Below are 25,798 nucleotides of genomic sequence, written 5' to 3' on the forward strand. Positions count from 1 at the left end.
TTGGAGACAGACCACAGACATCATGGCTGAAGGCTCATCCACTGAACTCCACACTGAATAGATATTTCAACAGAAACAGCAACCTCCACACCACCCTGGCTCTAACTGCCGCCACAGGTGTTGTGTTACACTTGCAGCCCTGGACCACTAAAGTTGTTCACCTATAAATTATGCTATTTAGTGTTGTCACTTAAGGTATTGGGGAGTGGGGAGTTGTTTAAAAATGGTGTGCCTTTTTATTAGATTCTTAAATGATTTAGCATGGTGTAAGGGAATTTCACATGGGCATCCAAGATGGTTGAAAGCTCCACAGCCTATAAACTGAATTTGTGATACATCGAGCACAAGCTGTCATCAAAAAATGCACTCGTTAATATTTCAACAGATACTTCCTAATATGGGATAATAGAGCATTCTATTTTTAGTATGTGCAGCCTTTGGCCATAACAAAGGGTTTTTCAAGCCAAGTTAAACCTACAGGAAAAAAAATAACACGGTGGAGAGAGAATCATTAAAAATACACGGGGTGGAGAGGACTTAATGCTGGAATAACATGTGGTCAAAAGTAATAAGTGTTGGGGGCCAAAGGAAATGGCCCATAGCTGATACCTGAATATGTATACCTGGACCCTTGGATGAGGGTGGAGCAGGGAGATGGAATACTAAACCTTATCTGGAAATTTCAAATTTTTATTTTTTAATTTCAAACTTTCTGGCACTATGTTGGAAATGCAGTTATAGGCTTACAAATTTAGAGGTAAAAGTGCTTTGGGCGATCTTAGATTCATTGCTGGATCATTCGTGTCTACAGGTTGGATTACTGCAATGTACTCTACGTGGGGCTGCCCTTGAAGATGACTTGGAAATTTCCATTGGTTCAAATTGCGGTCACCAGATTACTGGCTGGGATTCTGTTTAGATCTCACATAACCCATTTTGAACTGGTTGCCAGTTCATTTCCAGGCCCAATTCAAGGTGCTCACATTAATGTTTAAAGCCCTAAATGACCTAGGCCTTCCATACCTGAAAAGCCGCCTAGTTCCCTACAGACTGGGAAGGTAAAGGACAAAGAGCCCAGCAACAGTTGGAGTTGGAGTCAATGACATGCAAAGTCAGCTGATTCTAGTTTTTCCTCAATGAGTTCTAGATTAGCAACACTGAGACGAAGGAGGAGGAAGCTGAAAGGCAGTGGCACCTCCTTCACTGGATATAAGTAAGAAGGCAATTGGAGGCGGGTGGCGCTGTGGGTTAAACCACAGAGCCCAGGACTTGCCGATCAGAAGGTCGGCGGTTCGAATCCCCGTGACGGGGTGAGCTCCCGTTGCTAGGTCCCTGCTCCTGCCAACCTAGCAGTTCAAAAGCACATCAAAGTGCAAGTAGATAAATAGGTACCGCTCTGGAGGGAAGGTAAACGGTGTTTCCGTGCGTTGCTCTGGTTCGCCAGAAGCGGCTTAGTCATGCTGGCCACATGACCTGGAAGCTGTACCCAGCTCCCTCGGCCAATAAAAAGAGATGAGCGCAGCAACCCCAGAGTCGGCCACAACTGGACCTAATGGTCAGGGGTCCCATTATCTTTAAGAAGACAATAGGTGGAGCTGGCTAATGGCAGGCTGAGGTTGGTGGAGCAGGGCCTTGTTGGTCCTAATGGACCAGCCTTGAAGAACATGATCAATCTAGAACATATCAAACATACATACACTGTGCACTACAGGAGAAGAGCTGTAATGAAAAGTTATTTCACAACTACCGATCTTCTCGCAGATATTACAGGTTCTCAAAGAATTACAAGATTCCCAAGGAAAAAAAGATCCTAGCTCAGACACATGCATTGTTTGCATTTATATTTGCTTATGGAGAAAGAAGTGTGTTAAAAATAAAGTTAGCCCAATTCTTAAAAAATTGTTTACTCTGTTGTAATAAATTCCTACCTCTCCTTGGAGTATGACTCGAGGCTTTAAATGAAGAATGTGGTTCAGCTGAGCCAAATTTTAGGCAGTTGCACATTTAAGAGTAATTTATGAGCTTGGTCTCATGAGCATTAAATTAGCACTTTTCCTCAGAAGATGATCTGCCTTGTTTCACACTCTTGAGCCGCATTTTATAAGAAGTCCTTTCTAGGTAATGGGACTTTAAATCACCATCTGAGACCTTTGGAACAGACCTCAAGAAAGGCACGTCAGATTTCCTAGAGAAAACACCACATTTATAGCTAATTTAAGAAGGCATGCCTGTCTTTTAGTGTCTGATATCTACACTTACTTAAACAAGAATGTCATCCTTGGCCCCAGTAAATACCTGAGATATTCTTTTCCCCCATAAATGTAACATAGCTTGTATAGCTGTTTCAGAACCCACAAATTAGAGTCTTTTTTAACATAAATCAATCAGTTTATGCCAGAGCTATTTTTAACATTTAATAGTCCCCAACCAGATTTTTCTGCAAAGTGATAGAATCCATTTGCAAGATTGCCACTTTTTGGTCACTTCCGTTATCCACAAAAGAATTGCAAGCAAATGACCATTCCTTTCCAGCAATATAAATGCACACAGAACTATGGTTTGTACATCAAATTCTCAACTCCATAAACTACAATTCTGCCAGAGCTGGAAAAATAAGACTCAAGCTGTTTATGCCTAGTTATGAAGAAGATATTTGAAATGCATTGGGTTCAATATACATATTTCTTTGCAAAGCTCCCTCCCCCTTTTTTATTGCCTGTATTTTATGTCTTCGCATCTAGTAATACATTTCAAGATATAACATCACAATGCACACACCACTCCTTTAGTCACACATGCTTATCTTGTAAACATTGTAATCACAACATTGCAAATATTGTCATCACAAGGAAGTAGATACTGTACAAGACCAAGATAAATTTTGCTGGTCATCAAAGCTCTTTCAACAGCCTACCCTAAAATACTTGAGATTTTTTTCCAGGTTCCTCCTCATACAAATATACACATTAATTTTCATGGCATGAAAAGCCTGTCCTCATATATATTTTTCAGCTTCTGCTCTGAATAACTTAAGTTTGTGCCTAGATGTGACAGCCTAAATACCATGTTCTGGAACCAAAGGTCTCTTATGGAATCCTGGCCAGCTCCTGCCTGCACTGATGGGTGCCATTCTAATGAGGCCTTTGATGCTCATAAGAACCTTTGGAAAAGTGCTCCAAGATCACCTGGTCCCCAAACCATGTCATAAGGAATAGGCTCTTTTGTGTGTCACAGCAGATTAGGGTTTCCCCACCCTCTCCCCTCTTAGGCACAAAAACGTTAATCCAAACAAGACAGGAGTCAATTAGGTCATTAACACACTAAGCCTATTAGAAGCCATGACATCACATCTTTCTTGAAGCAAAAGGGAGAAAAAGCAATCATGGTTTTTTTAAAAACACACACAGACACACACACACACACAAGAAAAGGGCTTAAGGGCAATTCATGAAATTTAAGATTCACTAGGCTAGCTGGAAAATACTTAGTTAGAAGATACTGCAACTATTGCACTTAACTAGGGATGCGTAGAGAACACCTGTCCAGAACATTTTTGTAAATCCAAATATTTCTGCCTCTACTGTTTGAAATTTCAAAGAGAAACTAAGAAGTTCTTAGTTTCTCTTCGAAAATTCACTTTGACTGAAATTGTGTGGCAATTATTTTTATATATTTATTACATTTATCAGTTGCTTTATACAAAACAAAAAGCATAAAACACAATGCATAATAGCACTTAGGGGTAACCAGAAATGGATTTGGGGGGTGGGGTGGCGGCCTGTGAGCACAACTCTGCTCTGTTCCTCACAACCCCTTGCTCAACAGCAGCTAAGATAGAATGATGTTATAAAACTTGTATGCCTTTCACACCTTGCTGCAGTCAGTACAGTGGTGCCCCGCAAGACGAAATTAATTCGTTCCGCAATTTTTGTCGTCTAACGAATTTTTCGTCTTGCGAAGCACGAAATCCCATAGGAATGCATTGAAAATCAATTAATGCGTTCCTATGGTCAAAAAAAGTCCAAACAAAGCCAAATTTGGTACAACAACAGTTTATTAACTGCTCTTTAAAGTCACACATACTGTAAAGAGCAGTTCAAAAATTTAAGGGAAAATAAATTAACTTTATAAACAAAACATGTCTTTGTTTTTAGTCAAAGAAAAAAAGTCGCGAGACGTTTTCGTCTTGCGAAGCAAGCCCATAGGGGAAATTCGTCTTGCGAGGCAAATCGCGAACGGAAAAACCTTTCGTCTAGCGAGTTTTTTGTCTTGCGAGGCATTCGTCTTGCGGGGCACCACTGTATATCTTGGGATTCCAGTAAAACACAAAGCAGATGTCACAAGCTTAAAGTCTGTGCCCTCTCTTATAGTTCCTTTTGTTCCACAGCCATGCAGGCCTTCCAGGGAGGCAGGCCGCTGGAAGTCAAGGCTCTACCCGTCTTCCTAAGAATCAAGTCTTTTGCTAAAACAATGTTTTTCATAGCTTAGCCAACACAGCACAGCCCACTTGGAACTGATCAGGGTCCTGATCTGCATTGCTTACAAGAAGGGGTGTGCAGAAAATGTAATTAGCCTTATTGGCATTTTTGCTTACTTCAGAATTTTGCAGATGTCTTGCTCTAAATGTTCAGCCACACTTCACTCTCTAAGTTCCCATTAAGTGTCACATACCTGGAATAGGAATCAAGGGCACAACTATTTCTAGCATTGTTTTGGGAGGCTGCCTTGCACCCACCAATCAGATGGGGCTAACCTAATTTATATATTCAGAAGGAAGCTGTACTGAAATCAGCAGGACTGGGGGAGCGGGGGAGAGGCCAGAACTCATTGGCACTATTTGCATGCAGGAACTCCCAGGTTCAATGCCTGGGGTCTCCACCTAAAAATGTTCAGGTAACAGGTGCTAGGAAAGACATCTCTAGGTACCCTGAAGTCTGATGCTGCTAGGAAGGAGGTGGCTCTGAAATAGATGGAACTTGGCTGAGGGGTCATAACTCAGATGTAGAGCATGAAAAATGTAGACTGTGCATGCATAAGGTTCTGGGTTCAACCCCAAGCTTCTCCTGGTAAAGGTAAAGGGACCCCTGACCAGTCCAGTCGTGGCCGACTCTGGGGTTGCGGCGCTTATGTCGCTTTACTGGTCGAGGGAGCTGGCGTATAGCTTCCGGGTCATGTGGCCTGCATGACTAAGCTGCTTCTGGCAAACCAGAGCAGTGCACGGAAACGTCGTTTACCTTCCCACCGGAGTGGTATCTATTTATCTACTTGCACTTTGATGTGCTTTCGAACTGCTAGGTTGGCAGGAGCTGGGACCAAGCAATGGGAGCTCACCCTGTCGCGGGGATTCGACCCACCGACCTTCTGATCGGCCAGTCCTAGGCTCTGTGGTTTAACCCACAGCGCCACCCGCATCCCCCTTCTCCTGGTAGGATGGTGAAATACCTCATTCTGGAGAGGTGGTGCTAGTCAATGTAGACAGTACTAGACGTGGCCTGGCAATAGGCAGCATCCTATGACTTGCTTTCGAATATATTGCAAGGAATTCCAAGGATCAAACCAGCAGCCTCTACTGGTTAAATATTAGTTCCCTATGCCCATCAGGACGGGGAGTTCATGTCAGAATATAAAAGCTACAGACCACAACACTCCTCATCATCGGTTGGGAGATCAGATGACCTTAGAAAGCCAGTCATGTCACTGCCCACTCTATAGCTACAACAATGGCTGCATTCCCTCATGTCGGATATGCTGGTATACTTCTATAACGTTCCCCTAACCTTTGCTTCTAATGCTCAAGACATCTGCCACCTCTCAAGCCCTTGTGAGCTGGACCTTGCTAGCACTTCAACCTGCACAGAACATAGATATGAAAAGAGTACTGTATATCGATGCTCTTTGGCAGGCCAAAGGGTTACACAGGATGAGTAAGGATGAACAGCTTCAGGTTACAGACTCCGCTAACCCAGAAATAGTACCTCGGGTTAAGAACTTTGCTTCAGGATGAGAACAGAAATTGCGTGGCAGCGGTGTGGCAGCAGCAGGAGCCCCTATTAGCTAAAGTGCTGCTTCAGGTTAAGAACAGTTTCAGGTTAAGAACGGACCTCCGGAACGAATTAAGTACTTAACCCGAGGTACCACTGTATATTTTCAGCACTTTTCAAGCCTTTCAGATTGAGATGTTTATATTGCTATGTATCTGTGCTGGACTTGAAATTGTTTTTATTGCTGGTAAATGTAAGTAGGATTTGATCAGAAGAGCACTCCTTGGTTTCTAACAGCTGGCATTTGGCTGCGTTACTGCCTCTCACCATGGACACAGAGCAAAGCTATTCTGCTTAGGAGCCACTGGTTGCTTTATCCTCCATGAACTTGTCCAATCCTCATTTAAAGCCCTCTACGATGGTGGCCATCAATGCCTCCCGTGGGAGCGAGTTCCATGTACTGTGTGAATATGTACTTTCTTTTATCTGGCCTGAATCTTCAAATATTCAGTTTCCCTGGATGTCTACAAGTTTTAGTGGGGGAAGAGAAAAACTTTCCTCTACCTACTTTCTCCATGCTATGCATAATCACATAGACTTTTACCATGTTACCGCCTACTTTCCTTTTCTCAAAACTAAGAAGTCCAAAAGACTGCAACGGTTCCTCATAGGGGAGTCACTCAATCCCATTGATCCTTTCGGTCGCCTTTTTCTGAAGCTTTTCCAAGTCTGCAAACATAAAAGCAAGCCAGCAAGCAAACAAACAAACAAACAGGTGTGCGAGGCCAACTCTATCTGCGGCAACCACCACTGCTCCAAGGAGGCCACTCATTCACACACCGACTTCCAATAACCCACCTGCTACAACTCTGCAGGGCTCAACTGGGTTCTCCGACTTGCCGGGATGTGCCGATCTGGTGGCCCGTTTGTGCCTGATGAAGTGCTCTTTCCCATCAAATGAGGTCTCAGAAGTGTTCACTGGTTGTATCTGCACCTGTTCTGATCCAATCTGGATATAGCCAACCTGTTCACCACAAAAACAAAACAAAAAAGTCATTGGAATCACATTGACCAAGAATATCCAATAACTTGGCAGCCAGGAGGGGGGCGGGGAAATATCCACTCCATTAGGCAAAAAAAGAAAAAGAAAAAAGATGTTTAAACATTTCTACTACATGTTTATGAGCTCACTGGGCTAAGTCTTATCACCACATCACACTTAGAGCTCTAGCAAAAATTTTAGCGGGCCACCATTGCGTGCTCAGGCATACATCAAACTTTTAAAAGGGAAATGTTCATCTCCTTTTTTTTACTGTTACAGCTGTATGCAAGACCCACCAGATGGGTACAGACTGAGAATAAGGCCAGATATTTCAAGGGGGAGGGGTTGTTTTTGAGAGAGAGTTCTATACCAGCTAGGCAGCCACCCAAATAAGTTCTCTGCACGTACATATGACTGCTGGGATGTGGAACAGCTGACTGCATTAATGTGATTTACAATCTACATTACATATGTGTTATAAATTACACAGGCCACACACACACAACACGCTAGTCTTTGTCTTCACTTATACCAGGGCAGTCTCATTGACATACTTTAGCTATATAGCTTCATAGGAAGATTACAAACTAAAATAAGAGAACTGCTCACATTTCTTTTTAACGTTTTCAGGAGAATTCAGCCAAGGCAAGAAGAAGATTGCTGAATTTTACTGGTGAGGATAAAGTTCATAAATCAGCTTGGTCTTTCTCTTCTCTTGATTTACATTCTAGGGTGCTTTTGGTACACTAATAACAGAAGCACAGTTCCAGTGTGGGCTCTCTACTTTGGAAGTTGCTGAAGAGGAAAGCTAATATTTGGGGCATCACTATATCACAATAAATGAACAAGAACATACCAAGAGCTCTGCTAGATTAAGCCAAAGGTCCATCTAGTCCAACGCCCTTGTTCTCACAGTCGCCAACCAAATGCCTATGGGATTAGAGCAGGGTTTCCCAAATTTGGGTCTCCAGCTGGTTTTGGACTACAATTCCATCATCCCTAACCATTGGTCCTGCTACCTAGCAATGATGGGAGTTGTAGTCCAAAACCAGCCGGAGACCCAATTTGGGGAAGTTGTCAATAGCCTTATCCTTCATTATTTTGTCTAATCCGGCAAACAATTTAAGAAGAGCCCTGGCATCCTCCTCTATACTGCAGGGCTGTTGTATTCAGGCCCTGCTTATGGGCTTCCCATGGCCATCTGGTTGGGCACCATGAAAATAGGATGCTGGATTAGATGGGCCATTGGGCCAAGCCAATTGGGCTAATCTTCTGTTCTTAAGACAGGTTCATCATCCCCTCCCTTGAAAACCAAACTGGTACCAGGTACAAAAAAAAAAAAAAAACTTCAAATGAGCCCCAGGAAGGCCCTCATGTTTCCCCACTTATTACGGGATCACACATCCTCCCCACCCCAGTCAGTGAAACATTTTGACAGAATGTTAGAAAGATCTGGCTGAATGAAAAATCTTGGCCTGCTTTAGATCAGACAAATCCAGCCAGGTACCTCATTTGAAAAGGCCTGCACAGCTGTGACCCAGGAGCCCTACCCAGGCCTCAATAAGCTCCTGTTCTTGATGCCTGATTGGGCATCCAAAAGCCAAGGGAGCAGCTGGGCATATGGCAAGGCCCATCCACAGCTGCAGAGTTGCGTTCAGGTTGCCATAGAATTGTAGGGTCGGAAGGGACCCTGAGGATCATCTAGTCCAGGAATATTCAGCTGTCCAGGAATATATGGGGACTGAACCTGCAACCTTGCCATTATCAGCACCATGCTCTAACCAACTGAGCTATCCAGTGTTGGTGGATCACATGTTGTTCAGGGCTGTTCTGTCCGTTCAGAAGAGAACCACTCTGTGGGCTCCTGCGCAGTGAGCTATAATGAGCTGAACAGCCCTGAAGTGCATTGCAGTGCATTTGAGGAGCTGTTTATGTCAACTAATAGCATTTTGCATCACTTAACTAGAATATTCCTTATGGAAGAGTTAAAAGCAGGGATGTCGGAGAATTCCAATAGAAACAGAAACAGGAAATTGCCGATGTTCGCTTATTCGGCCTGTGTCCAGAACGGAAATGAATCGGCACAGAAATGTCATTTTTCTCAATCCAGAATTGTTGATGCTCGTCTTCTAACATGCTGCGTTCAAACTTACATTGATTCTGGAGCCTGCCGTCTACAAGTGTGGGTGTGGTTGCCTGATACAACCCTTGATTTAGTTATCCATGCCTTCTCCTTCCTGAGCTAGCCCCAGGTGAATGAAGAAGGAAGCGGTGATTGTGATCTTGATATACGCCCACCCACAACCACATCAAGCAGGTGTTAATACACACCTCACCATTATCAGGACCACCTACATCTGTTTTCAAGTGGGTACAATGTGGGGTTATGCAGAATCAATCTGCAGCGAGCTGTTATTTTCAGAATGAAACCCGTTTTCTCAAGAAGACTACATGTAGTCTACATAGAGGAAACATGGACCCAGTCTCCATTATAGATTATAGAATAAAATGTTGCATCTTGCAGTCTATGCCTGCAAACAGTAATTGCTTACATTTTATTCCCACCCCCTTGCATCGTTTTTCCTTTGCACTGAAATGTGATTGTTTATGTAAATTATATACCGTATTTTTCGCTCTATAAGACGCACCAGACCATAAGACACACCTAGTTTTTGGAAGAGGAAACCAAGAAAAAAAATATTCTGAATCCCAGAAGCCAGAACAGCAAGAGGGATCACTGCGCAGCGATCCCTCTTGCTGTTCTGGCTTCTGGGATAGCTGCACAGCCTGCATTCGCTCCATAAGACGCACACACATTTCCCCTTACTTTTTAGGAGGGAAAAAGTGAGTCTTATAGAGCGAAAAACACGGTACGTTTTATAAATTTGTCACAGCAGACAGCAACACAACTAATGCACCTTTTGGTGGAAGACAAACTGCAGTGGGATGGAAACAGCACAGCATAGAATGGAAAGCACTGCTTTCTTACATCCTTAGTTAAAAGGCTATCACATCACACTTACCGGGGAGGCCTTTCATAGCATGGGAATATGGGGCATCGTTGCACAGGTGGACTTCTTGGCTCTGCCACCATTAAATATCTAGGAATGGGTAACAGCATTGGGCTGTGCTTTTCTAGACTGTTGGTTGGCTGCTCACAAGGACTGACTATGTTTCCCTCTGGTACAAATGCATTCCTGACACATCAGGGAGGAGACTAGACTAGAACTAACAAACTGGAAGTTCAGAGGAGGTCAATGAAGATGGTCCATGGTAAAGGAAACACAAACTAGCAGCAGCAGCAGCGGATGGTGCCTGCTGAGACAGGTGGGGCCAAGGAAATGGTAACTAAAGATAGATGGAGCAGGGAATCATAGTGGTCTGAGACAACTACAAGAAAGAAGATTCCACCTAAACATTAGGAAGAACTTCCTGACAGTAAGAGCTGTTCGACAGTGGAATTTGCTGCCAAGGAGTGTGGTGGAGTCTCCTTCTTTGGAGGTCTTTAAGCAGAGGCTTGACAACCATATGTCAGGAGTGCTCTGATGGTGTTTCCTGCTTGGCAGGGGGTTGGACTTGATGGCCCTTGTGGTCTCTTCCAACTCTATGATTCTATGATTCTATGATTCTAACTAATGATAGCTTTCCCCTCATTCTCCTCCTTTGCAAATGACATTAAGGACATTAATTATTTCCATCTGTAATGTTCAAAGAAATGCAGCAATGAAAATACTAATTGAAATACAAGGCTGCCATACCATGTGGGCTTATTTAGGAGTAAGCCCCACTGAACTAAGCAGAAACTACTTCTAAGTAGACCTACATAGGATTGCTCTTCATTCATCATCCACCACCTGCCTCTCTTTTGCACACATGCGCGCGCGCGCGCACACACACACACACACAGGCTCCAACCAGACAGAGAACAGAGTTGCCATTGCCTGCAGAAAGAGTAGTGCCCCAGTTTCCCAGAGCAAAGCGCCTTTCCCTGCCTACTTGGAAAAGTTGAAGGAACTATGTATGTTCACCCAGGGAAAACAGAGGTGGGAAATAATATCCCTCTTCTAGTACCAGAAGGACTCTCACACAAAACAGGGCAAAAGTTAGTTCTCTGCTGCCCCATAGGACAGGACTGGATCTCCTGGACGTAAGTTAGAGGTGGAACACAAGAAGAAGTTTCCTGGCAGTAAGAACGGTTTAGCTTTGGAACAAATTACACAGAGAGGAGATGGCAATTAGCATTAAGAAACAACCTCCCATTGGCACCAACAGGAACATCAGAACACAAAAGCCTGCAGGATCAGGCCAACAGCCTATCTAGTCAAGCATCCTCTTCTCTCAGTGCCTCACAGCTCCCTGCTCCCCCTCCTGTCCACATCATCAAGGCAACCATAGTTACTGCTCCCCACTGAACATCTGGATAGGTCTTCCCAGCATCAGCAGCTGGGCATAGTTAGAGGATCATGTTCTCTGCGCCTCCATCCCATGTGTTTGGTAGTGCTTTTCAGGATATGTAGTTTTTGCCGCAATGTGTTCTCTGCCAATGATGATGCAGTTAGCAGGGCTGGAAGAGGACCAACAATAGGAGAGGGTCCATGTTCCTATCTGTTGTGGTTAGTTTACTGCTGAGCCCATGTTATTTTACTTACGCATGGCACACAGATGTCATGGACGCAACTGCTGTTCGCGAACAACCCTTGGTTTTGTTCTTCCACAGATGGAATTCCAGTTAAAGCTATGCTGCCTGGCTTTTAGGAGACAGAGGGCTTGCAAGCAACCTGCTCATCATCACCACAGAGCTATTTCAGCTTCGGATCGTGGTACACAGTGAGCATCGCTGTCACGGCAGGAATCGGGACAATACCATGCTCTGCCCAACTTTCCAAAATGGAAAGTGCCTTGGTAGGCCATTGCTCACAGGGGTTTCCAGTGGTAGAACAAGTGCTTTGATTATATACTCGTTCCTGGCATCTCCAGCTGACGTGATCTCAGCCAGCAGGCTTGGGGAAGACCTCTGCTTGAGGCCCCGGAAGGAGACTGTCACTCAGAGTTAACAACACTGATCTGACTCCATGCATATGTTTCAGATGCTGGGGGAAATAGTTCAAAAGGAGAACTATCTCAAAGCGAAATGTACAAAGGACTGCTCAACAGCTGCTTCCCACTCTGTATCCCACCCAGCGCTTGGATTGCATGGGGGAGAGGCAGCCCCCTACCTTCTTCTAACACTCCCCTTAGCTCTTGCTATCACCTCCTAAAACAGTAGTTGTGATATGACTCCCCTAGTGCCCAGATCTATCCACTATGTCTTTCTGCGCCTGGTTGATGAAGGCAGTCTGGTCTCTGCACTGTTTTGTTTACTCAAGAGGTTATCCCAGACCCACCCATGTTATGGCCCAAGGGAGGATCTCTAGCTGCACCCCCCCCCCAAGCTGCAATGCACTTTTGTTTGGTCAGTTAATCCCTCCTGCCAAAGCAAGAGTCTTGATTTGACACCCCGCGAGGGTCCCCACTACCTTAGAGTCAGGGGAACTGGCTGCGGAAGCTTCCCAGACAAGTGGAACAGTATACCTGTTTTAAGATTTGATTGATTATCTGGAGAAATGTCAGGGTCCAGAAGAATCTCAACTCCTAGGCAAAAAAGTTATTGATCTCCTTGCAAGGGAAGAAGGTTGTCGGTGGTGATGGTTTGGTCCTAACTCAAATCGGTATAGAGATTCTTCCAATTTCAGCTGTATACCCTTGTTGTGCTGCCCATGTTATAGGGGATACAAAAGGGAACTGCATCTCTTAACTTTGTGTGGCAACACCCTTAGTTTGCCAATTTTAATTACAAGGTAAAACAGGGGCAAGGGTGTTAGGGCGTCCCGAGTGTAGATTTCAGGAGCTTCCTAAATTCCCTCCACAATTCAAAGTCTGTCAACCTAACCACAGTCCCATTCGCAGGATACATTTAAAGAGGTCTGTTACCGCTTTAAGCAGTCATCGCTTCCCCCAAGGAAACATGGGAACTGTAATTTGTTAAGGGTGCTGAAAGCTGGTCCCCTCCCAAAGCTACAATTCTCAGGGTTCCCTGAGAAGCAGGACTGATTGTTAAACCACTCTGGGAATTGTAGTACTAGGGGGCAAATGGGTTTCCTAAGAACTCTCAGCACCCTTAAACTACAGTGCCCAGAATTTGTTTGGGGGGGGAGGGGACATGACTGTTTAAAGTGGTATCATAGCATTTTAAATGCCTGGTGTGGATGTGGACCGTGTCTACTCAGAAGTAAGTCCCACTGGATTCAAGGAGCTTACTCCCAAGTAAGTGAGGTCGGGACATATTCCCCAACTGCCAGCAGAGTGTTATTAATTCCCCTTTCTACCACCATCAGTTCTCAAGCAATAAAAGTTGCCACTACAAATGAATTCCTGTTTAGTTTATATTTTTACGTGGCTCCCCCCCCCCAGTTCCGTTTGTACACTTTTCAGATGGCTTCAGAGCCTTAAGAGCTTGGTAATTTATGAATGAGATTAACAAAGTGTGCTTTGCAGCAAGGGACAGGTGGGTGGAGAACCCTGTCAGCATTTCACGAGGGGGGGGGGGTGAACAGCATTCTCCTTTTCAAGCTCCAAGAAACCTTTGGTGGTGCTCAGCTCCAGCTTCCAACATCAATCACAAAAGACGCTGGTATCCCATTATCTGGATGCAGGTGCTCACCTGAGGCACAGGGCTTGCCCCTCGTTCCTTAAGGACTGTCTACAGCACAGCTGCCCAAACTAAGCACCCCCCTGCTCCGCCCACTCCTGCCCTGAGGGGCAACGCCTGCATTAGGTGGGGAGGCAGGAGGGAAGGGGCGGGGTGGACAGGCTGTGAAGAATTCCAGCCTCATCGGCATTCCTACAGAGCCACAGAAACATCGCAGAAAGTTAACAGGTGAGACCCACAATGCGACTAGACCAGCCTTTCTCAGCCTGTGGGTCCCCAGATGTTGTTGAACTACAACTCCCATCCCCCCTAGCTAGCAAGGCCAGAGCTCAGGGATGATGGGAGTTGTAGTCCAACAACATCTGGGGACCCACAGGTTGAGAACCGCTGGACTAGACCGATTGGAAGACTGGGAGGCCAAACTGAGCCCCACAGAATCATAGAGTTGGGAGGGATCCTGGAAGTCTAAACTCCTACGCAGTTGTCCCATAGAGGGATCCAGTTCCAAAACAGAATCATAGAGTTGGAAGGATCATCTAGTCCAACCCCCTTGCCATGCAGCTGTCCCATACGGGGACTGAACCTGCAACCTTGGCATTGTCAGCACTATGCTTTAACCAACTGAGCTATCAATGCTCGTTCATCACTAAGGGCTAAGCAGGGTGACAAGAAGCAAAAGGGAGCTCCTGCAGACTGGAGATTCTTTTTTTTTTAAAGCCTGCAATTTTAGAATGCTGCCCCCTACTGGTTTACAAGGTGTGCTCCTGGAGCACCCTGCCGTTCCTCAGAAACGAAGCCAGGATTCCCTCTGCAATGCGATCCATAAGGGCAGATCTTTAAGCAGAAGCTGGTCTGCCCTCTTTGCCAGCAACGTGAAGGAGCGTCGGAGGAATAGTTTAGCATAGAGTTTCCCAAATGCTGGGCCAGAGACAACTAGTGAGCCATGGTGCCGTGACCCATCTAGTCCCCTGGCCGTGTGGGGCTAATGGTTGCATTAATGTCAGCACTCCTCATATGGCGAGTCAAGATGGCTGAGGGTCAGAGAAATTTGGGGAGAAGGGGGAAGGCCTCCCTTCTCAAAGGGGAAAAGACCTGAGGAGGTGTTGAAGGAAATTAGAGAGCAAAAGTTATTGAAAATAAATAATAATAATAGTAGTAGTAGTAGTAGTAGTAGTAGTAGTAGTAATAATAACCTGAGAATAGAAAGGAACAGGGTAAGAGTAACTGCAGCAAAAGGAAGTGAATGTTTACTTTGAGCCTCTAGATCAGCAAACTCATCTTACAATATCCCCAAGATGAGCAACATTTGTTTTGAAATACAGGCAAGATAGACTACAGAACTCCTTGCCACATGAAGAACACTGTGGCAAAGGATTTAGCAATGACCAAAGGCTGATTAGGGATCAATAGAAAACCATGTCAGTAACAGCCACCTAATTAAGCCAGACGCTACCTCCCGCCTCCACCATTTTGAGACTGGTAGGCCTCAGAAATTGTTAGCCCTCTTAAGTAGGCCCCAGGGGTAAAACATTAAGAGCACCTCCTGTTCCAGGGCATGCACTCCAGGCACTGTCCAAAGAGGACTGAGCCTACGCAGCAGCCACAAAATGATGCCTGAAGGTTGGAGTGGGGAAATGGAAAACATGATGGCTAAATGGAATGGAGTACCTAAGAAAAGGGAATGGCTGGCTGGCTGTAATTCTGATATCAGAAGCAGGCCAGACTGCTACAATTTTCTTCAACTTGTCAGTACGAAACTGACAGCATAACCTGTAACTAACTGAAAATCGTAAGGGAATGAACACAGGTTTGCAACGCTGTTCCCTAGCCTAACCGGACTCCCCACTTTCTAGGTACAGGGGAACCACCCGCCTTCTCACATTCCTGTCTCTCGACTCCCTTAACTCCATGCCCCACCCAACTCTTCCACAGGCTCTTCTTCCCCAAACAACGGCCTCCCGCAACACCAGACTGCGCCCATCAAGGGCAAATTCGCCCAGAGACAAGTACCAGCCCGCCGCAGGCACTGAGGGAAGCGAAGGAGTCTGCGCTGCGGTTGAGCACGTGCCCTGTGTAGAAGCAGAGGCGGTCCAAGTCCACACGGCGGCTGCTTCGGCCCACGCCAATTTCCTCCACGGAGAAACCCGGTGCCAAAAACTGCCCATTTCGGCGAAGGTTCAAGTAGATGTCAGAGCCTGGATCGGAGCCCAGCCCGGCGGGAAGCCGGACGATCAGCACCTCGGCCTCTTCTTCAGGCTGCAGAGGCACAGAGCGTCGCCTCCTATGCTCCTCAGAGTGGATCCCTCTGACCTGCAGGGAAGGGATCTTGTCAAGGGGCACCTGCTCTGGGATGATCACCACACCCAGGTCCGCATTGACTGCAAAAAGAGAGACAGAGGGAGAGAAGAAAGGAGGGTGGGAGAGCATTAGCAATACAGGCCAAAGAACCCAACTCCCAGGTAGAAGGTTATGCAGTGGTACCTCGGGTTAAGAACTTAATTTGTTCTGGAGGTCCATTCTTAACCTGAAACTGTTCTTAACCTGAAGCACCACTTTAGCTAATGGGGCCTCCTGCTGCTGCTGCACCACTGCCCTGCGATTTCTGTTCTCATCCTGAAGCAAAGTTCTTAACCTGAGGTACTATTTCTGGGTTAGCGGAGTCTGTAACCTGAAGCGTCTGTAGCGCGAGGTACCACTGTATTCACTGTTAGTCGTAAGAACGCAAGGAGATACCTGCTTGGGGCTACCACCCCATGAAATCTGCGAAGTCAGGTTGGTGGCTTGAGCATCTGCATGGGTCAAATGGTGAGGCCAGGCTGCAGGCCAGATGTTTCCCACCCCTGTCTAAATTAAAACCACAACCTCACCAGAGCCAAACCTATTTTTAGAACCTTATTCGCAATGCTAGAACCAGCCAGTCTTACACTGGAATCTGTAAGAAGAGGGCACCTCTGTACATATGCAGAGCGAATCCCCTCTCCAACAACATGCAACCTCCTTTGGTACATTGTGACTGAGAAGGCAGAGCTCTCTAAGTTGAAAATGCTGGACATTTATTATCATTCTTATTTGCCCAGTACTACTACTTTTTAAAGGACGTGGGTGGCGCTGTGGTCTAAACCACTGAGCCTGGGGCTTGCCGATCAGAAGGTCGGTGGTTTGAATCCCTGAGACGGGGTGAGCTCCTGTTGCTCGGTCCCAGCTCCTGCCAACCTAGCAGTTCGAAAGCACGTCAAAGTGCAAGTACAGTGGTACCTCGGGTTACATACGCTTCAGGTTACAGACTCCGCTAACCCAGAAAAATTACCTCTGGTTAAGAACTTTGCTTCAGGAGGCATTAGCTAAAGTGGTGCTTCAGGTTAAGAACAGTTTCAGGTGAAGAACAGACCTCCAGAACGAATTAAGTTCTTAACCCGAGGTACCACTGTAGGTAAATAGGTACCGCTCTGACTGGAAGGTAAACGGCGTTTCCGTGTGCTGCTCTGGTTTCACCAGAAGCGGCTTAGTCATGCTGGCCACATGACCCAGAGAAACTGTCTGCAGACAAACGCCAGCTCCCTCAGCCAGTAAAGCGAGATGAGCGCCACAACCCCAGTCGTTTGTGACTGGACTTAACGGTCAGGAGTCCTTTACCTCTAACTTTACTACTTTTTAAAACTGATCCTTTTTTATATTTGTCCATCTTTTGATGATGCTTTGTCAGTGTGGGGGAGGAGGAGGAGAAGGTCAACTGTGGTTACTCTGGCAACTATTAATAGCAATGGAAAGCACTCTGCACATGCTCAAAGGCACATAGGAATGAACAAAGGAAGCTGCCATACTATCTGCCCATTGATTTCAGTTCTGCTCTGACTCGCTGGGCCTCTCCAGGGTCTTGGGCAAATATTTCTCTGAACCTCTTTTCTTTCAATGGAAGATGAGAAGGATTGAACCTGGGACCTTCTGTGTGCAATTTATTTATTACATTTATATCCCATCTTTTTCTCCAAGGAGCTCTAAGTGGCATACATTGTTCTGCCCATGTAATCCACAGAACAACCCTGGAAGGTAGGCTGAGAGACCATGACTGGCCCAGGGTCACCCAGGGCTGAGTAGGGTTTGAACTGTGGTCTTGAGGCCCTAATTCAACTGACCGCTGCACCACACAGGCTCTCTAAGGAACATAGAAAGGTGGCATGGCTTGATATTGTCTACACTGACCAGAGGTAGCTCCGAAGGGTTCCAAGAAAGGGATAGAATCATAGAATGATAAAATTGTAGAGTTGGAAGGGACCTCAAGGGTCATGTAGCCCAAACACAGGAATCCTGCCTTGGGTGGGCTCGAACCACTAACCTTCCGGTTAACAGCCAGACACACTGACCCATTGCGCCACCTGAATATACAAGTTCCCAGCCCTACATGAAGATGCCAAGTATGGAAACCAGGACCTTATGTATGCACAGCAACTGCTCTAGCACTGACCTATGGACTCTTCTCTAGCATAGGCTAGGGTGGGGAATCTTAGGTCTCCTGTTAGCATTTAAAGAATCATAGAGTGGGAAGGGACCATGAGGATCATCTAGTCCAAGCCCCTGCAATGCAGGCATACACAGCTGTCCCATAGCAGGATCGAACCTGCAACCTTGGCGTTATTGGCACCATGCTCTATCCAACTGAGCTACCTAAATTCCCTTGGTTCATACACATTCTGCTGCGCTTCTGGGTCAGGCTAGGGATTGTCTCCCCAGCATTCTGTTACATACTCATGATGCTGAAACACAAGAGCCCTGCTGGGCCATGCCAAAGGTCTATCTAGCCAAGGGTTTCCCAAACTTGGGTCTCCAGCCGGTTTTGAACTACGATTCCCATCATCCCTGACCATTGGCCCCGCTAGCTAAGGATGATGGGAGTTGGGCCTCCAGCTGTAGTTAGACCATAAGTCTGGCAAACTCTTACCTAGCCCAACATCATGTTCTCACAGTGGCCAACCGGATGCCTATGGGATGCTCAAAAGCGAGACCTGAGAGCGGCAACACTCTCCCTGTTTGCAAATCCCAGCAACCAGTATCGATGCAATCCTGTGAGCTAGATGGACCAATGGAACAATTGCACTAGGTCTTTCCCATGGGACATTTGGTAGCCTCTCAGAGCATAAACAGACTCCAGGCTGGATCAGGCCAAAGTCCCACCTAGCCCAGCATTCTGTTCTCACCGTAGTCACCCACGTGCCTATAGAAAGTCTGCAGGCAGGACCAGAGTGCAACAACTCCCAGCCCCCAACCTTGTGATTCTCAGCACCAGCATCAAGAGACATACATACTAGAGCACTCATCACATGACTAGCAGTCACAGGTAGACTTATCCTCCATGGATGTGCCAGCCTTCTCTTCTTTATTTGCCCCCAGCATCTTGACACTCAGAATTTAGACTGCCTTTGAAGCTCCGTTTACTAGGGAAGCTTGGATAGCTCACTTGGTTACAACGTGGTGCAGATAACGCCAAGGTTGCAGGTTCGATCCCTGTATGGGACAACTGCATATCCCTGCATTGCAGGGGATTGGATTAGAAGTTGATCCTCAGGGTCCCTTCCAACTCTACGATTCTATAGTTCTACCTATCATAAAGATGGAAGACGAGTCTGCTGCTGGATGAGGGCAGTGGCTCGCCTTGCCAAGCATCCCATTATCCCAGTGGCAAGCCAGATGCTTACAGGAGGCGCACAAGCAGCAGGACCCGAGTACAACAGCTCTTTAGCCTCCTGCGGTTTCCAGCAACTGGGATTCAGAAGCATAATGCCTCCGGCCATCAGGGTCAGTAGCCATTGACACATCACCTTCCATTTAACTTGTCACATATCCTCTCCCTACATCACATGCACTGCCCATTTAGCAGTTTAATAAATAAATGAGATATATTCCCAGATCAAATGCCCTGGAAGTTCTGAGCCAGCTGCAGGCAGAGAAGAGAAGGTGATGGTTCTTTTTAATTTTATTTGCCGACAGTAGCTACAACTTTTCTTTTAGTTGTGCAGCATAAAGGGAAAAGTGGGGGAGGGAGATAAAGAACCGAACAACGCCAGAGTTTTCTTGCATCGTTCAAGAAAAGTATTTTAGATATTACACACACACACAAGGAGAGGGAAGGAGGGAGAGTATGGAGGGGGTACTCACATTTCACCAAACCTATTAAAAAAGAAGAGAGAGGGGAGAGAGAGAGAGAAGGGGAGGGGGTGAGGTTTGCAAGAAGACCAGCCAGGAATAAAGAATATACAAGTCTGGAAACAGATACATCCTTTTGGATAAGGAAAACTGGGATCAGAGCCATATAACGGAAGGGAGGGTGGAAAAGAGAGAGAAGGAAACGAACATGCCATTTGGCTCTGCAAACTTTTGCATCTTGTTAAGGGGGCGGGGGAGAGATGCAACAAATATGGGGCTTCCCCAAAATGATCGTATCTCGAGGGGTTGGTGTGCGTTTTGAAAATGCATGCAATTTGAAGTCCAGTCCGCCACCCCCCCAAAAAAAAACTTCCCTTCCCCGCGCCCGCTTCCAAAATGTCAAATCCAGGGAGACGACACAGAAGGCAGAAGATTGAAGTGGGGAGAAAATCCGCAGAGCCAGCCTACCTGTATGGGTGCCCGGTCCGCAGAGCACCAGTAGCAGCCGCAACAGAAGGGGAGATATAAGAGACAGGAAGGAGCCGTCAAACATTTTATTGCAGCCGAGGGGCCTCCGCAACTGGACTCTGCAGTGCAGGGAGAAGAGGAGGAGGAGGAAGGCGAAGAAGGGCCGTTGATGGCGGCAGCGGCGGCAGCAGCAGCGGAATCCCGACTTGCAGCGAAGCCCTCCCAGACTTTGGAAAAATTAATTAGCGCTACAAACTCAACGTGGTTTACAGAAAGGGAGGAAAGGGGGGAGGGAGAAGCGGGGGAGAGAGAGGGAGAGAGCATCTCCTCCCTTCTCCACTCGCAGGTGCTGATTGGAGCTTAACCTTCCGGAGCTACACCTCCTGCCCACTGATTGGTCGTCGGAATTAACACACTCGGGTAAATAGCGAGGTTGTAAAAGGAGAAGCGGTACACGTGGGTTGCGGGCGAAGGGGAAGCGCCTCCGCCAGGTGGCGCTACAGAGGCGGATGCCGGTTGGTTGGTTTTGCAACCTGGTGGGTTCAGGTGCGCTTGGGTCACAGGCGCTGCCATCCCAGGCTCTCCTACCAGGTTGACCTGCAGAAGTTCAGCAGGAGACGTTTTACTTGGCTTGGAGATCAGGTGCCTGGGAAAAAAGGGGTTTTCCCTACTGTGTTTCTGTGCATTGGGCTGGCTGCTGTGCATTGAGCTGGCAACCCCTATGGCCATGCCGTGATATTCACCTCCGCATGTTAGCTAGCTGTTGAAAGTACAGTACAGGACCAGGAAGGGGTGAGGGGAGATGAAGTACAGTTGATGGATTCCTTTTTACAGTTATTTATTTTACATATTTTACATGTCTCAGAGGACAAGCGGATTGGGTGTTGTCGTTTTTAATGGTAGACGAGAAGGAATGTCAGCAAGTGTGTGGTTTGTCACACGAGAGAGAAGCTGTACCTGCAGAAAATTCTCTCCTTTGCCCAGTTAATAAAAGCCCTGCAGCCCTGCCATCCTCCTTTTGCTTCCAGTCACCTTGCCAGAATGATTAAGTTTCAAGTGGAAAGAGGTCAAAGCAGAGCCTTTTGGGAAACACTTCTTTGACCAAGAAACACTCTGAGGCTGGGGATTTGGAGGAGTCTGCAAGAGTAAGCTGCTCAAAGTTTGCTTGCCTGTGTACAATATTTATTTGCATCCTGCTTTCAGAAGTGACTGGTGCCCATTTGAACTGGTAGGGCAGAAGGCAGGGAGTCTAGCAGTAGGTGGCGCCAGAGCCAATGACAGGAAGAGCTACCCAATTCTCTGGCTGCCAGCTTGCTTCTGGGAACAACTCTTCAGAAACCATGCTATGCTCACAGAGGTTGACTCAATTCTCAAATCATGGACAGGTAGGAGGACCCTTAACGGCTCAGACCCAGGATACCTGAGGACCTGCTGGAGGGCACCAGGTTGAGGAAGGCTGGTGTAGGCTGCTAGATCATGCCTGGCTCATCCTATGAGGATGTGCTCTCCATGCAGAAGATCCAGAATTCAATCCCTGGCATCTTCAGGCACTGTTTGGAAACACTCCTGTCTCAAATCCCCAGAGAACCGCTGCCAGGAATTGCAGCCAAGCCTTCTCTCACCTGTTACCCTCCAGCTAGTTTAGAAGACGACTCCACGAAGTTCTCTCCTGTGAGGGTTCTAAATGCAGCCCTGGAGGGCAACAGCTGCCTTCTCCTCCAGACTGGGACACTGACGCCAGCTCTGCTCCTGGATCTGATCTGGGGCAAGGCAATCACAACCACCAGGTTTTGGGATAAAAAATGGGAAGAGGGCATCTGGGGATGATGGCAAAGTGTTGGAGGGTATCCTCTCTTGTACTAATAGTACGGTCTACTTCTTCTTCCTCCACTATGGATTTCCAGACATGACCCAAACCATTTACTGACCTTGCTTTAGTGCCCAGGCCTTCCTTTACTCCCAGACTTGCACTCTCCTCTGGGTGCTACTTGACTACCTCAAGTTATCTTATAGGAAACAAACCCTTCCACTGCTTGTTCTACATTTTATTCTCATTCTCTCTCTCTCATTCTCTCTCTCTCTCTCTCTCTCCCTCTCGTCTTTGTCATTTTAAATACCCAGCAGAGAAGCCAAGTTTTGCAACCATTATTGCAAAGTTAGTAAGCCTTCAGAGACATCAGGCATATGTTATAGACATCTTTGCAATAAGAATCCCTTTGGCTCTTGGCCTGGAAAGCAAGGGTTAAGTTGGCTGCACATCAAAGTAACTTTCCTCCCTACATCCCTTCCCCTCTTCCAGATAGCATCTCTGGCTTCCTCTCAAGGGGATATCTATGTAGCATTGTACTTGTGACAGTGAAGCTTCTGAAACAGATTAGCTGCTGTCCAGTTTCGCTGAAGGCAGGGAACATTGGCAGTTTGACTGGGGCTGAAACTTCCCATGGACTGAAAGGGACAGTATTAAGGACTGGAAGCTTTGGAAGGAAACTCAGGAGGTGGGGAAACTAAAGGGTAAGCAGCCCGAGGACAAGATAGTTTCAGAGGTCATCTCTGCCACGAACCTGCAGAATAACTTTATGGTCTTAGCCTGTGTGTGAGAAACTCTCTAAGGTTCCAGGGGAAGGTCCATATAGCATCTGCTTTGCATTCAGGTGGCCCTAGGTTCCTTCCCCACCATCTCCAGGTAGGGCTGGGAAAACCTGGAAAGCCACTGCCAGTCAGTGTAGACAGTACTGAACTTAGACCAATTGTCTGTCTCAGTAGGAGGCAGCTTCCCCTGTTCCTTCCTGTGGTTGAAGGAAGTGTGTGATGGATCAGGGAGCAGTAATACACAGAAAAAGTAAGTGAAGTAGGAAGAGGTTTGAGGCAAAAGGCAGAGAAGACAGGAAACTGTAATGAGAATGGGATTGAACTTTTGCTTCTGCAATTAAGTTATTATGCTCTCCAGCCACCCACGCTTGTCCTTGTGCTTAATGCACAAGGCTCTAGATCTGGCTTGGGGCAATCGCCTTGTATAGTCTTGTGAGTCTGAGACACTATCTACATCGGACTGATGCTTGATCAAGTGGTTGTGTGAATGCCCTCTGTGCCCAGAGTAAGTTGGATCCTTTCAGCCACATCCCTGTTTCTGGGGGAAGCAGAAGAAGGAGTGCAAGGGGTGCGTGCCTAATTGCATCATCAGGTATATAGCGGGGTCCACAGCTGTTCTTCCCAAGCATGGTTTGAACGAAGTGGGTGGGTAATACAGAAGAACTGAACCTTTGGCATATCCAATGGATATTCTGCCCATTTTAGCTAGGCAGCAAAATGGTGCAGATCATCCCAGGCAAAAGCCCGTATCTGGGTAGCACAGAGCTTGCTATCAACCCTAAAAACACTTAGGCATCATATATTAAAATGCTCTTATCTGCTATCTGGTTCATTTTTGTGGCCTTCCTAGAGAACAAACACATGGCAACATAGTCATGACTTGATGCCTGTTCTCATGAGAGCACACAGGAATCTTCAGCACCTGATCAAGCCTTTGTGTGCCTGATTCTTCTGTACCCACAAAATTGCAAAGCCCACACCATACATTTAAAGCGCTATGATGCTACTTTGAACAGTCATGGTTTCTCCCCCAAAATTATAGGAGCAGTAGTTTGTTTAGGGTGCTGAGAGTTGTGATGGGGCCTTTATTTAGGATTGCCATATGTCCTCTTTTTCCAGGACACACCCTCTTTTTCAGGGGTATGTAAAATGAGAGTCATCATAGCAATCCATAGTTAAAAGTAGAAGTTGGCAAATGTGTCCTCTTTTTTGCTCTTCAAAATATGGCAACCCTATGCCCTATTTCCCCTAAGTGGGTTATAATTCCCAGAGTTCCCTAGGAAGGGAATTGATGGTTAAACCAATAAGCTGTGAATTCTGTCCAAAGATCCTTAGATCGTTGCAGAAATACAGCACCCAGAGCTCCTGGATTGGGAGTTGTGTTGATTACTCAGCTTTGAGCCTGTTTTATACTAATAAAGTATTTTTGGCGATCACTCATAGCTGAGTAAGATTGTCTTCCATAAACACGGTTTTAACAATGAGACCCTAAGTCACTGTGGAGGCCAATTCTGTATCCACACATCCCTCCACAGTGGGGACATTGGTTTCCAGGCGGGAGTTAATCACATTGTGGATTTGCCAAGCGTGCCTTCCTCTTAGCACATTTCTCCCTTGCGTCCTGAGTTTGAGTGTCTTCAAAGCCCATGACACCTTTGGTAAAGGCTGTTATCCAACTGGAGCACTCACAGGCCAGTGTTTCCCAGTTATCAGTGTTTATACTACATTTTTTTAGATTTGCCTTGAGCCAGTCTTTAAACCTCTTTTGTTGACCACCAGCATTACGCTTTCCATTTTTAAGTTCAGAATAGAGTAGTTGCTTTGGCAGATGATCATCAGGCATCCGCACAACATGACCAGTCCAACAAAGTTGATGTTGAAGAATCATTTCTTCAACGCTGGAGATCTTTGCTTCTTCCGGTACACTGATATTAGTTCGCCTGTCTTCCCAAGTGATGTGTACAGGTTTTTTGAGACACCGTTGATGGAATCTTTCGAGGAGTTGGAGATGGCGTTTATAAGTGGTCCATGTTTCACAAGCATACAGTAAGGTTCGTAGTACAATAGCTTCGTAAACAAGCATTTTGGTTTCCCTTCGAATGTCCCGATCCTCAAACATGCTACACTTCAATTGAGAGAAAGCTGCACTCACAAAGCTCAGGCGATGCTGGATTTTGGCATCAGAAAGATAACTGCCTAGGTAGGAGAAATGATTGACATTTCCCAACATTACACCATTGAGTTGGCTTTGTGGCACTGCAGAGGGGTTATAGAGCAGCTTTCGCCCGCAAGACCCTGCAACCTTATCTCCTGATCTGATTTCCTGTGCTGGCTGGGAATGATAGGAGTTGTAGTTCAAAACGTGGGTTGTGGAAAGCTGGCACAGAAAGACCTTTAAGAGAAAGCCTGGCTCACCAATTAATAAAACTGAAAGGACTGCTAACAGCCCAATGAATTCTACCTATAATTAACTCTACATGGTGTGTTGCTCATTTCAGCCTATAATGCAGTCATGGCAGGCTAGTCTATAATAACCGAAGACTCAGACCTATAATCAGAGTTGGCCATCTTCTGGATGATTTTTTTTGGGGGGGAGGGGTGAGTATGGGAAGTGCACCACAATTTCTAGTTTGTATAAATAAAAGATGTTTGGTTCTTATGGATGTGCAGACAGATTTGAAAACCCAGAGTCAGCGTTGGCAAGATTTTGCAGTGACCTCTGAGCTCGGTCAAGCTACATCTCTCTTCTTCGTGGCCTCTGTTTACTTGACAATACTAATTAAACGTTCCACGTTTCGCTGTACCTCTCTTCTTCCTTCTCCACTACCAGTTCTGGTCACCTGCAATCATAATTATGCAAAACAGGGCTCGAAATACATTGTGCAAATCAAG

The 25,798-nt window shown here is 46.3% G+C and overlaps 1 protein-coding gene across 3 annotated transcripts in view; it reads right to left on the reverse strand.

Annotated features, from left to right (window-relative positions):
- Window positions 1-20,659, reverse strand: part of ADAMTS17 (ADAM metallopeptidase with thrombospondin type 1 motif 17) — a 185,062-nt gene extending 164,403 nt beyond the window's left edge. For 2 of the 3 annotated variants that reach the window (XR_014519045.1, XM_083475000.1), the window contains exons 1-3: window positions 20,318-20,659; window positions 15,722-16,089; window positions 6,840-7,005 (exon numbers count right to left, since the gene is read on the reverse strand). Coding sequence is in view for 2 of the 3 variants with exons in the window: in XM_083475000.1 (XP_083331126.1) it covers window positions 6,840-7,005; window positions 15,722-16,089; window positions 20,318-20,402 (619 nt within the window). In the remaining variant the exon portion in view is untranslated. The remainder of the gene's footprint in view (window positions 1-6,839; window positions 7,006-15,721; window positions 16,090-20,317) is intronic. The other variant, XM_083475001.1, reaches the window with a different exon arrangement.
- Between the last annotated feature and the right edge of the window lie 5,139 nt (window positions 20,660-25,798).

This window comes from Podarcis liolepis, assembly GCF_965112155.1.
Source record: "Podarcis liolepis genome assembly, chromosome: 14".
In the NCBI taxonomy this organism is placed as follows: Eukaryota; Metazoa; Chordata; class Lepidosauria; order Squamata; family Lacertidae; genus Podarcis; species Podarcis liolepis.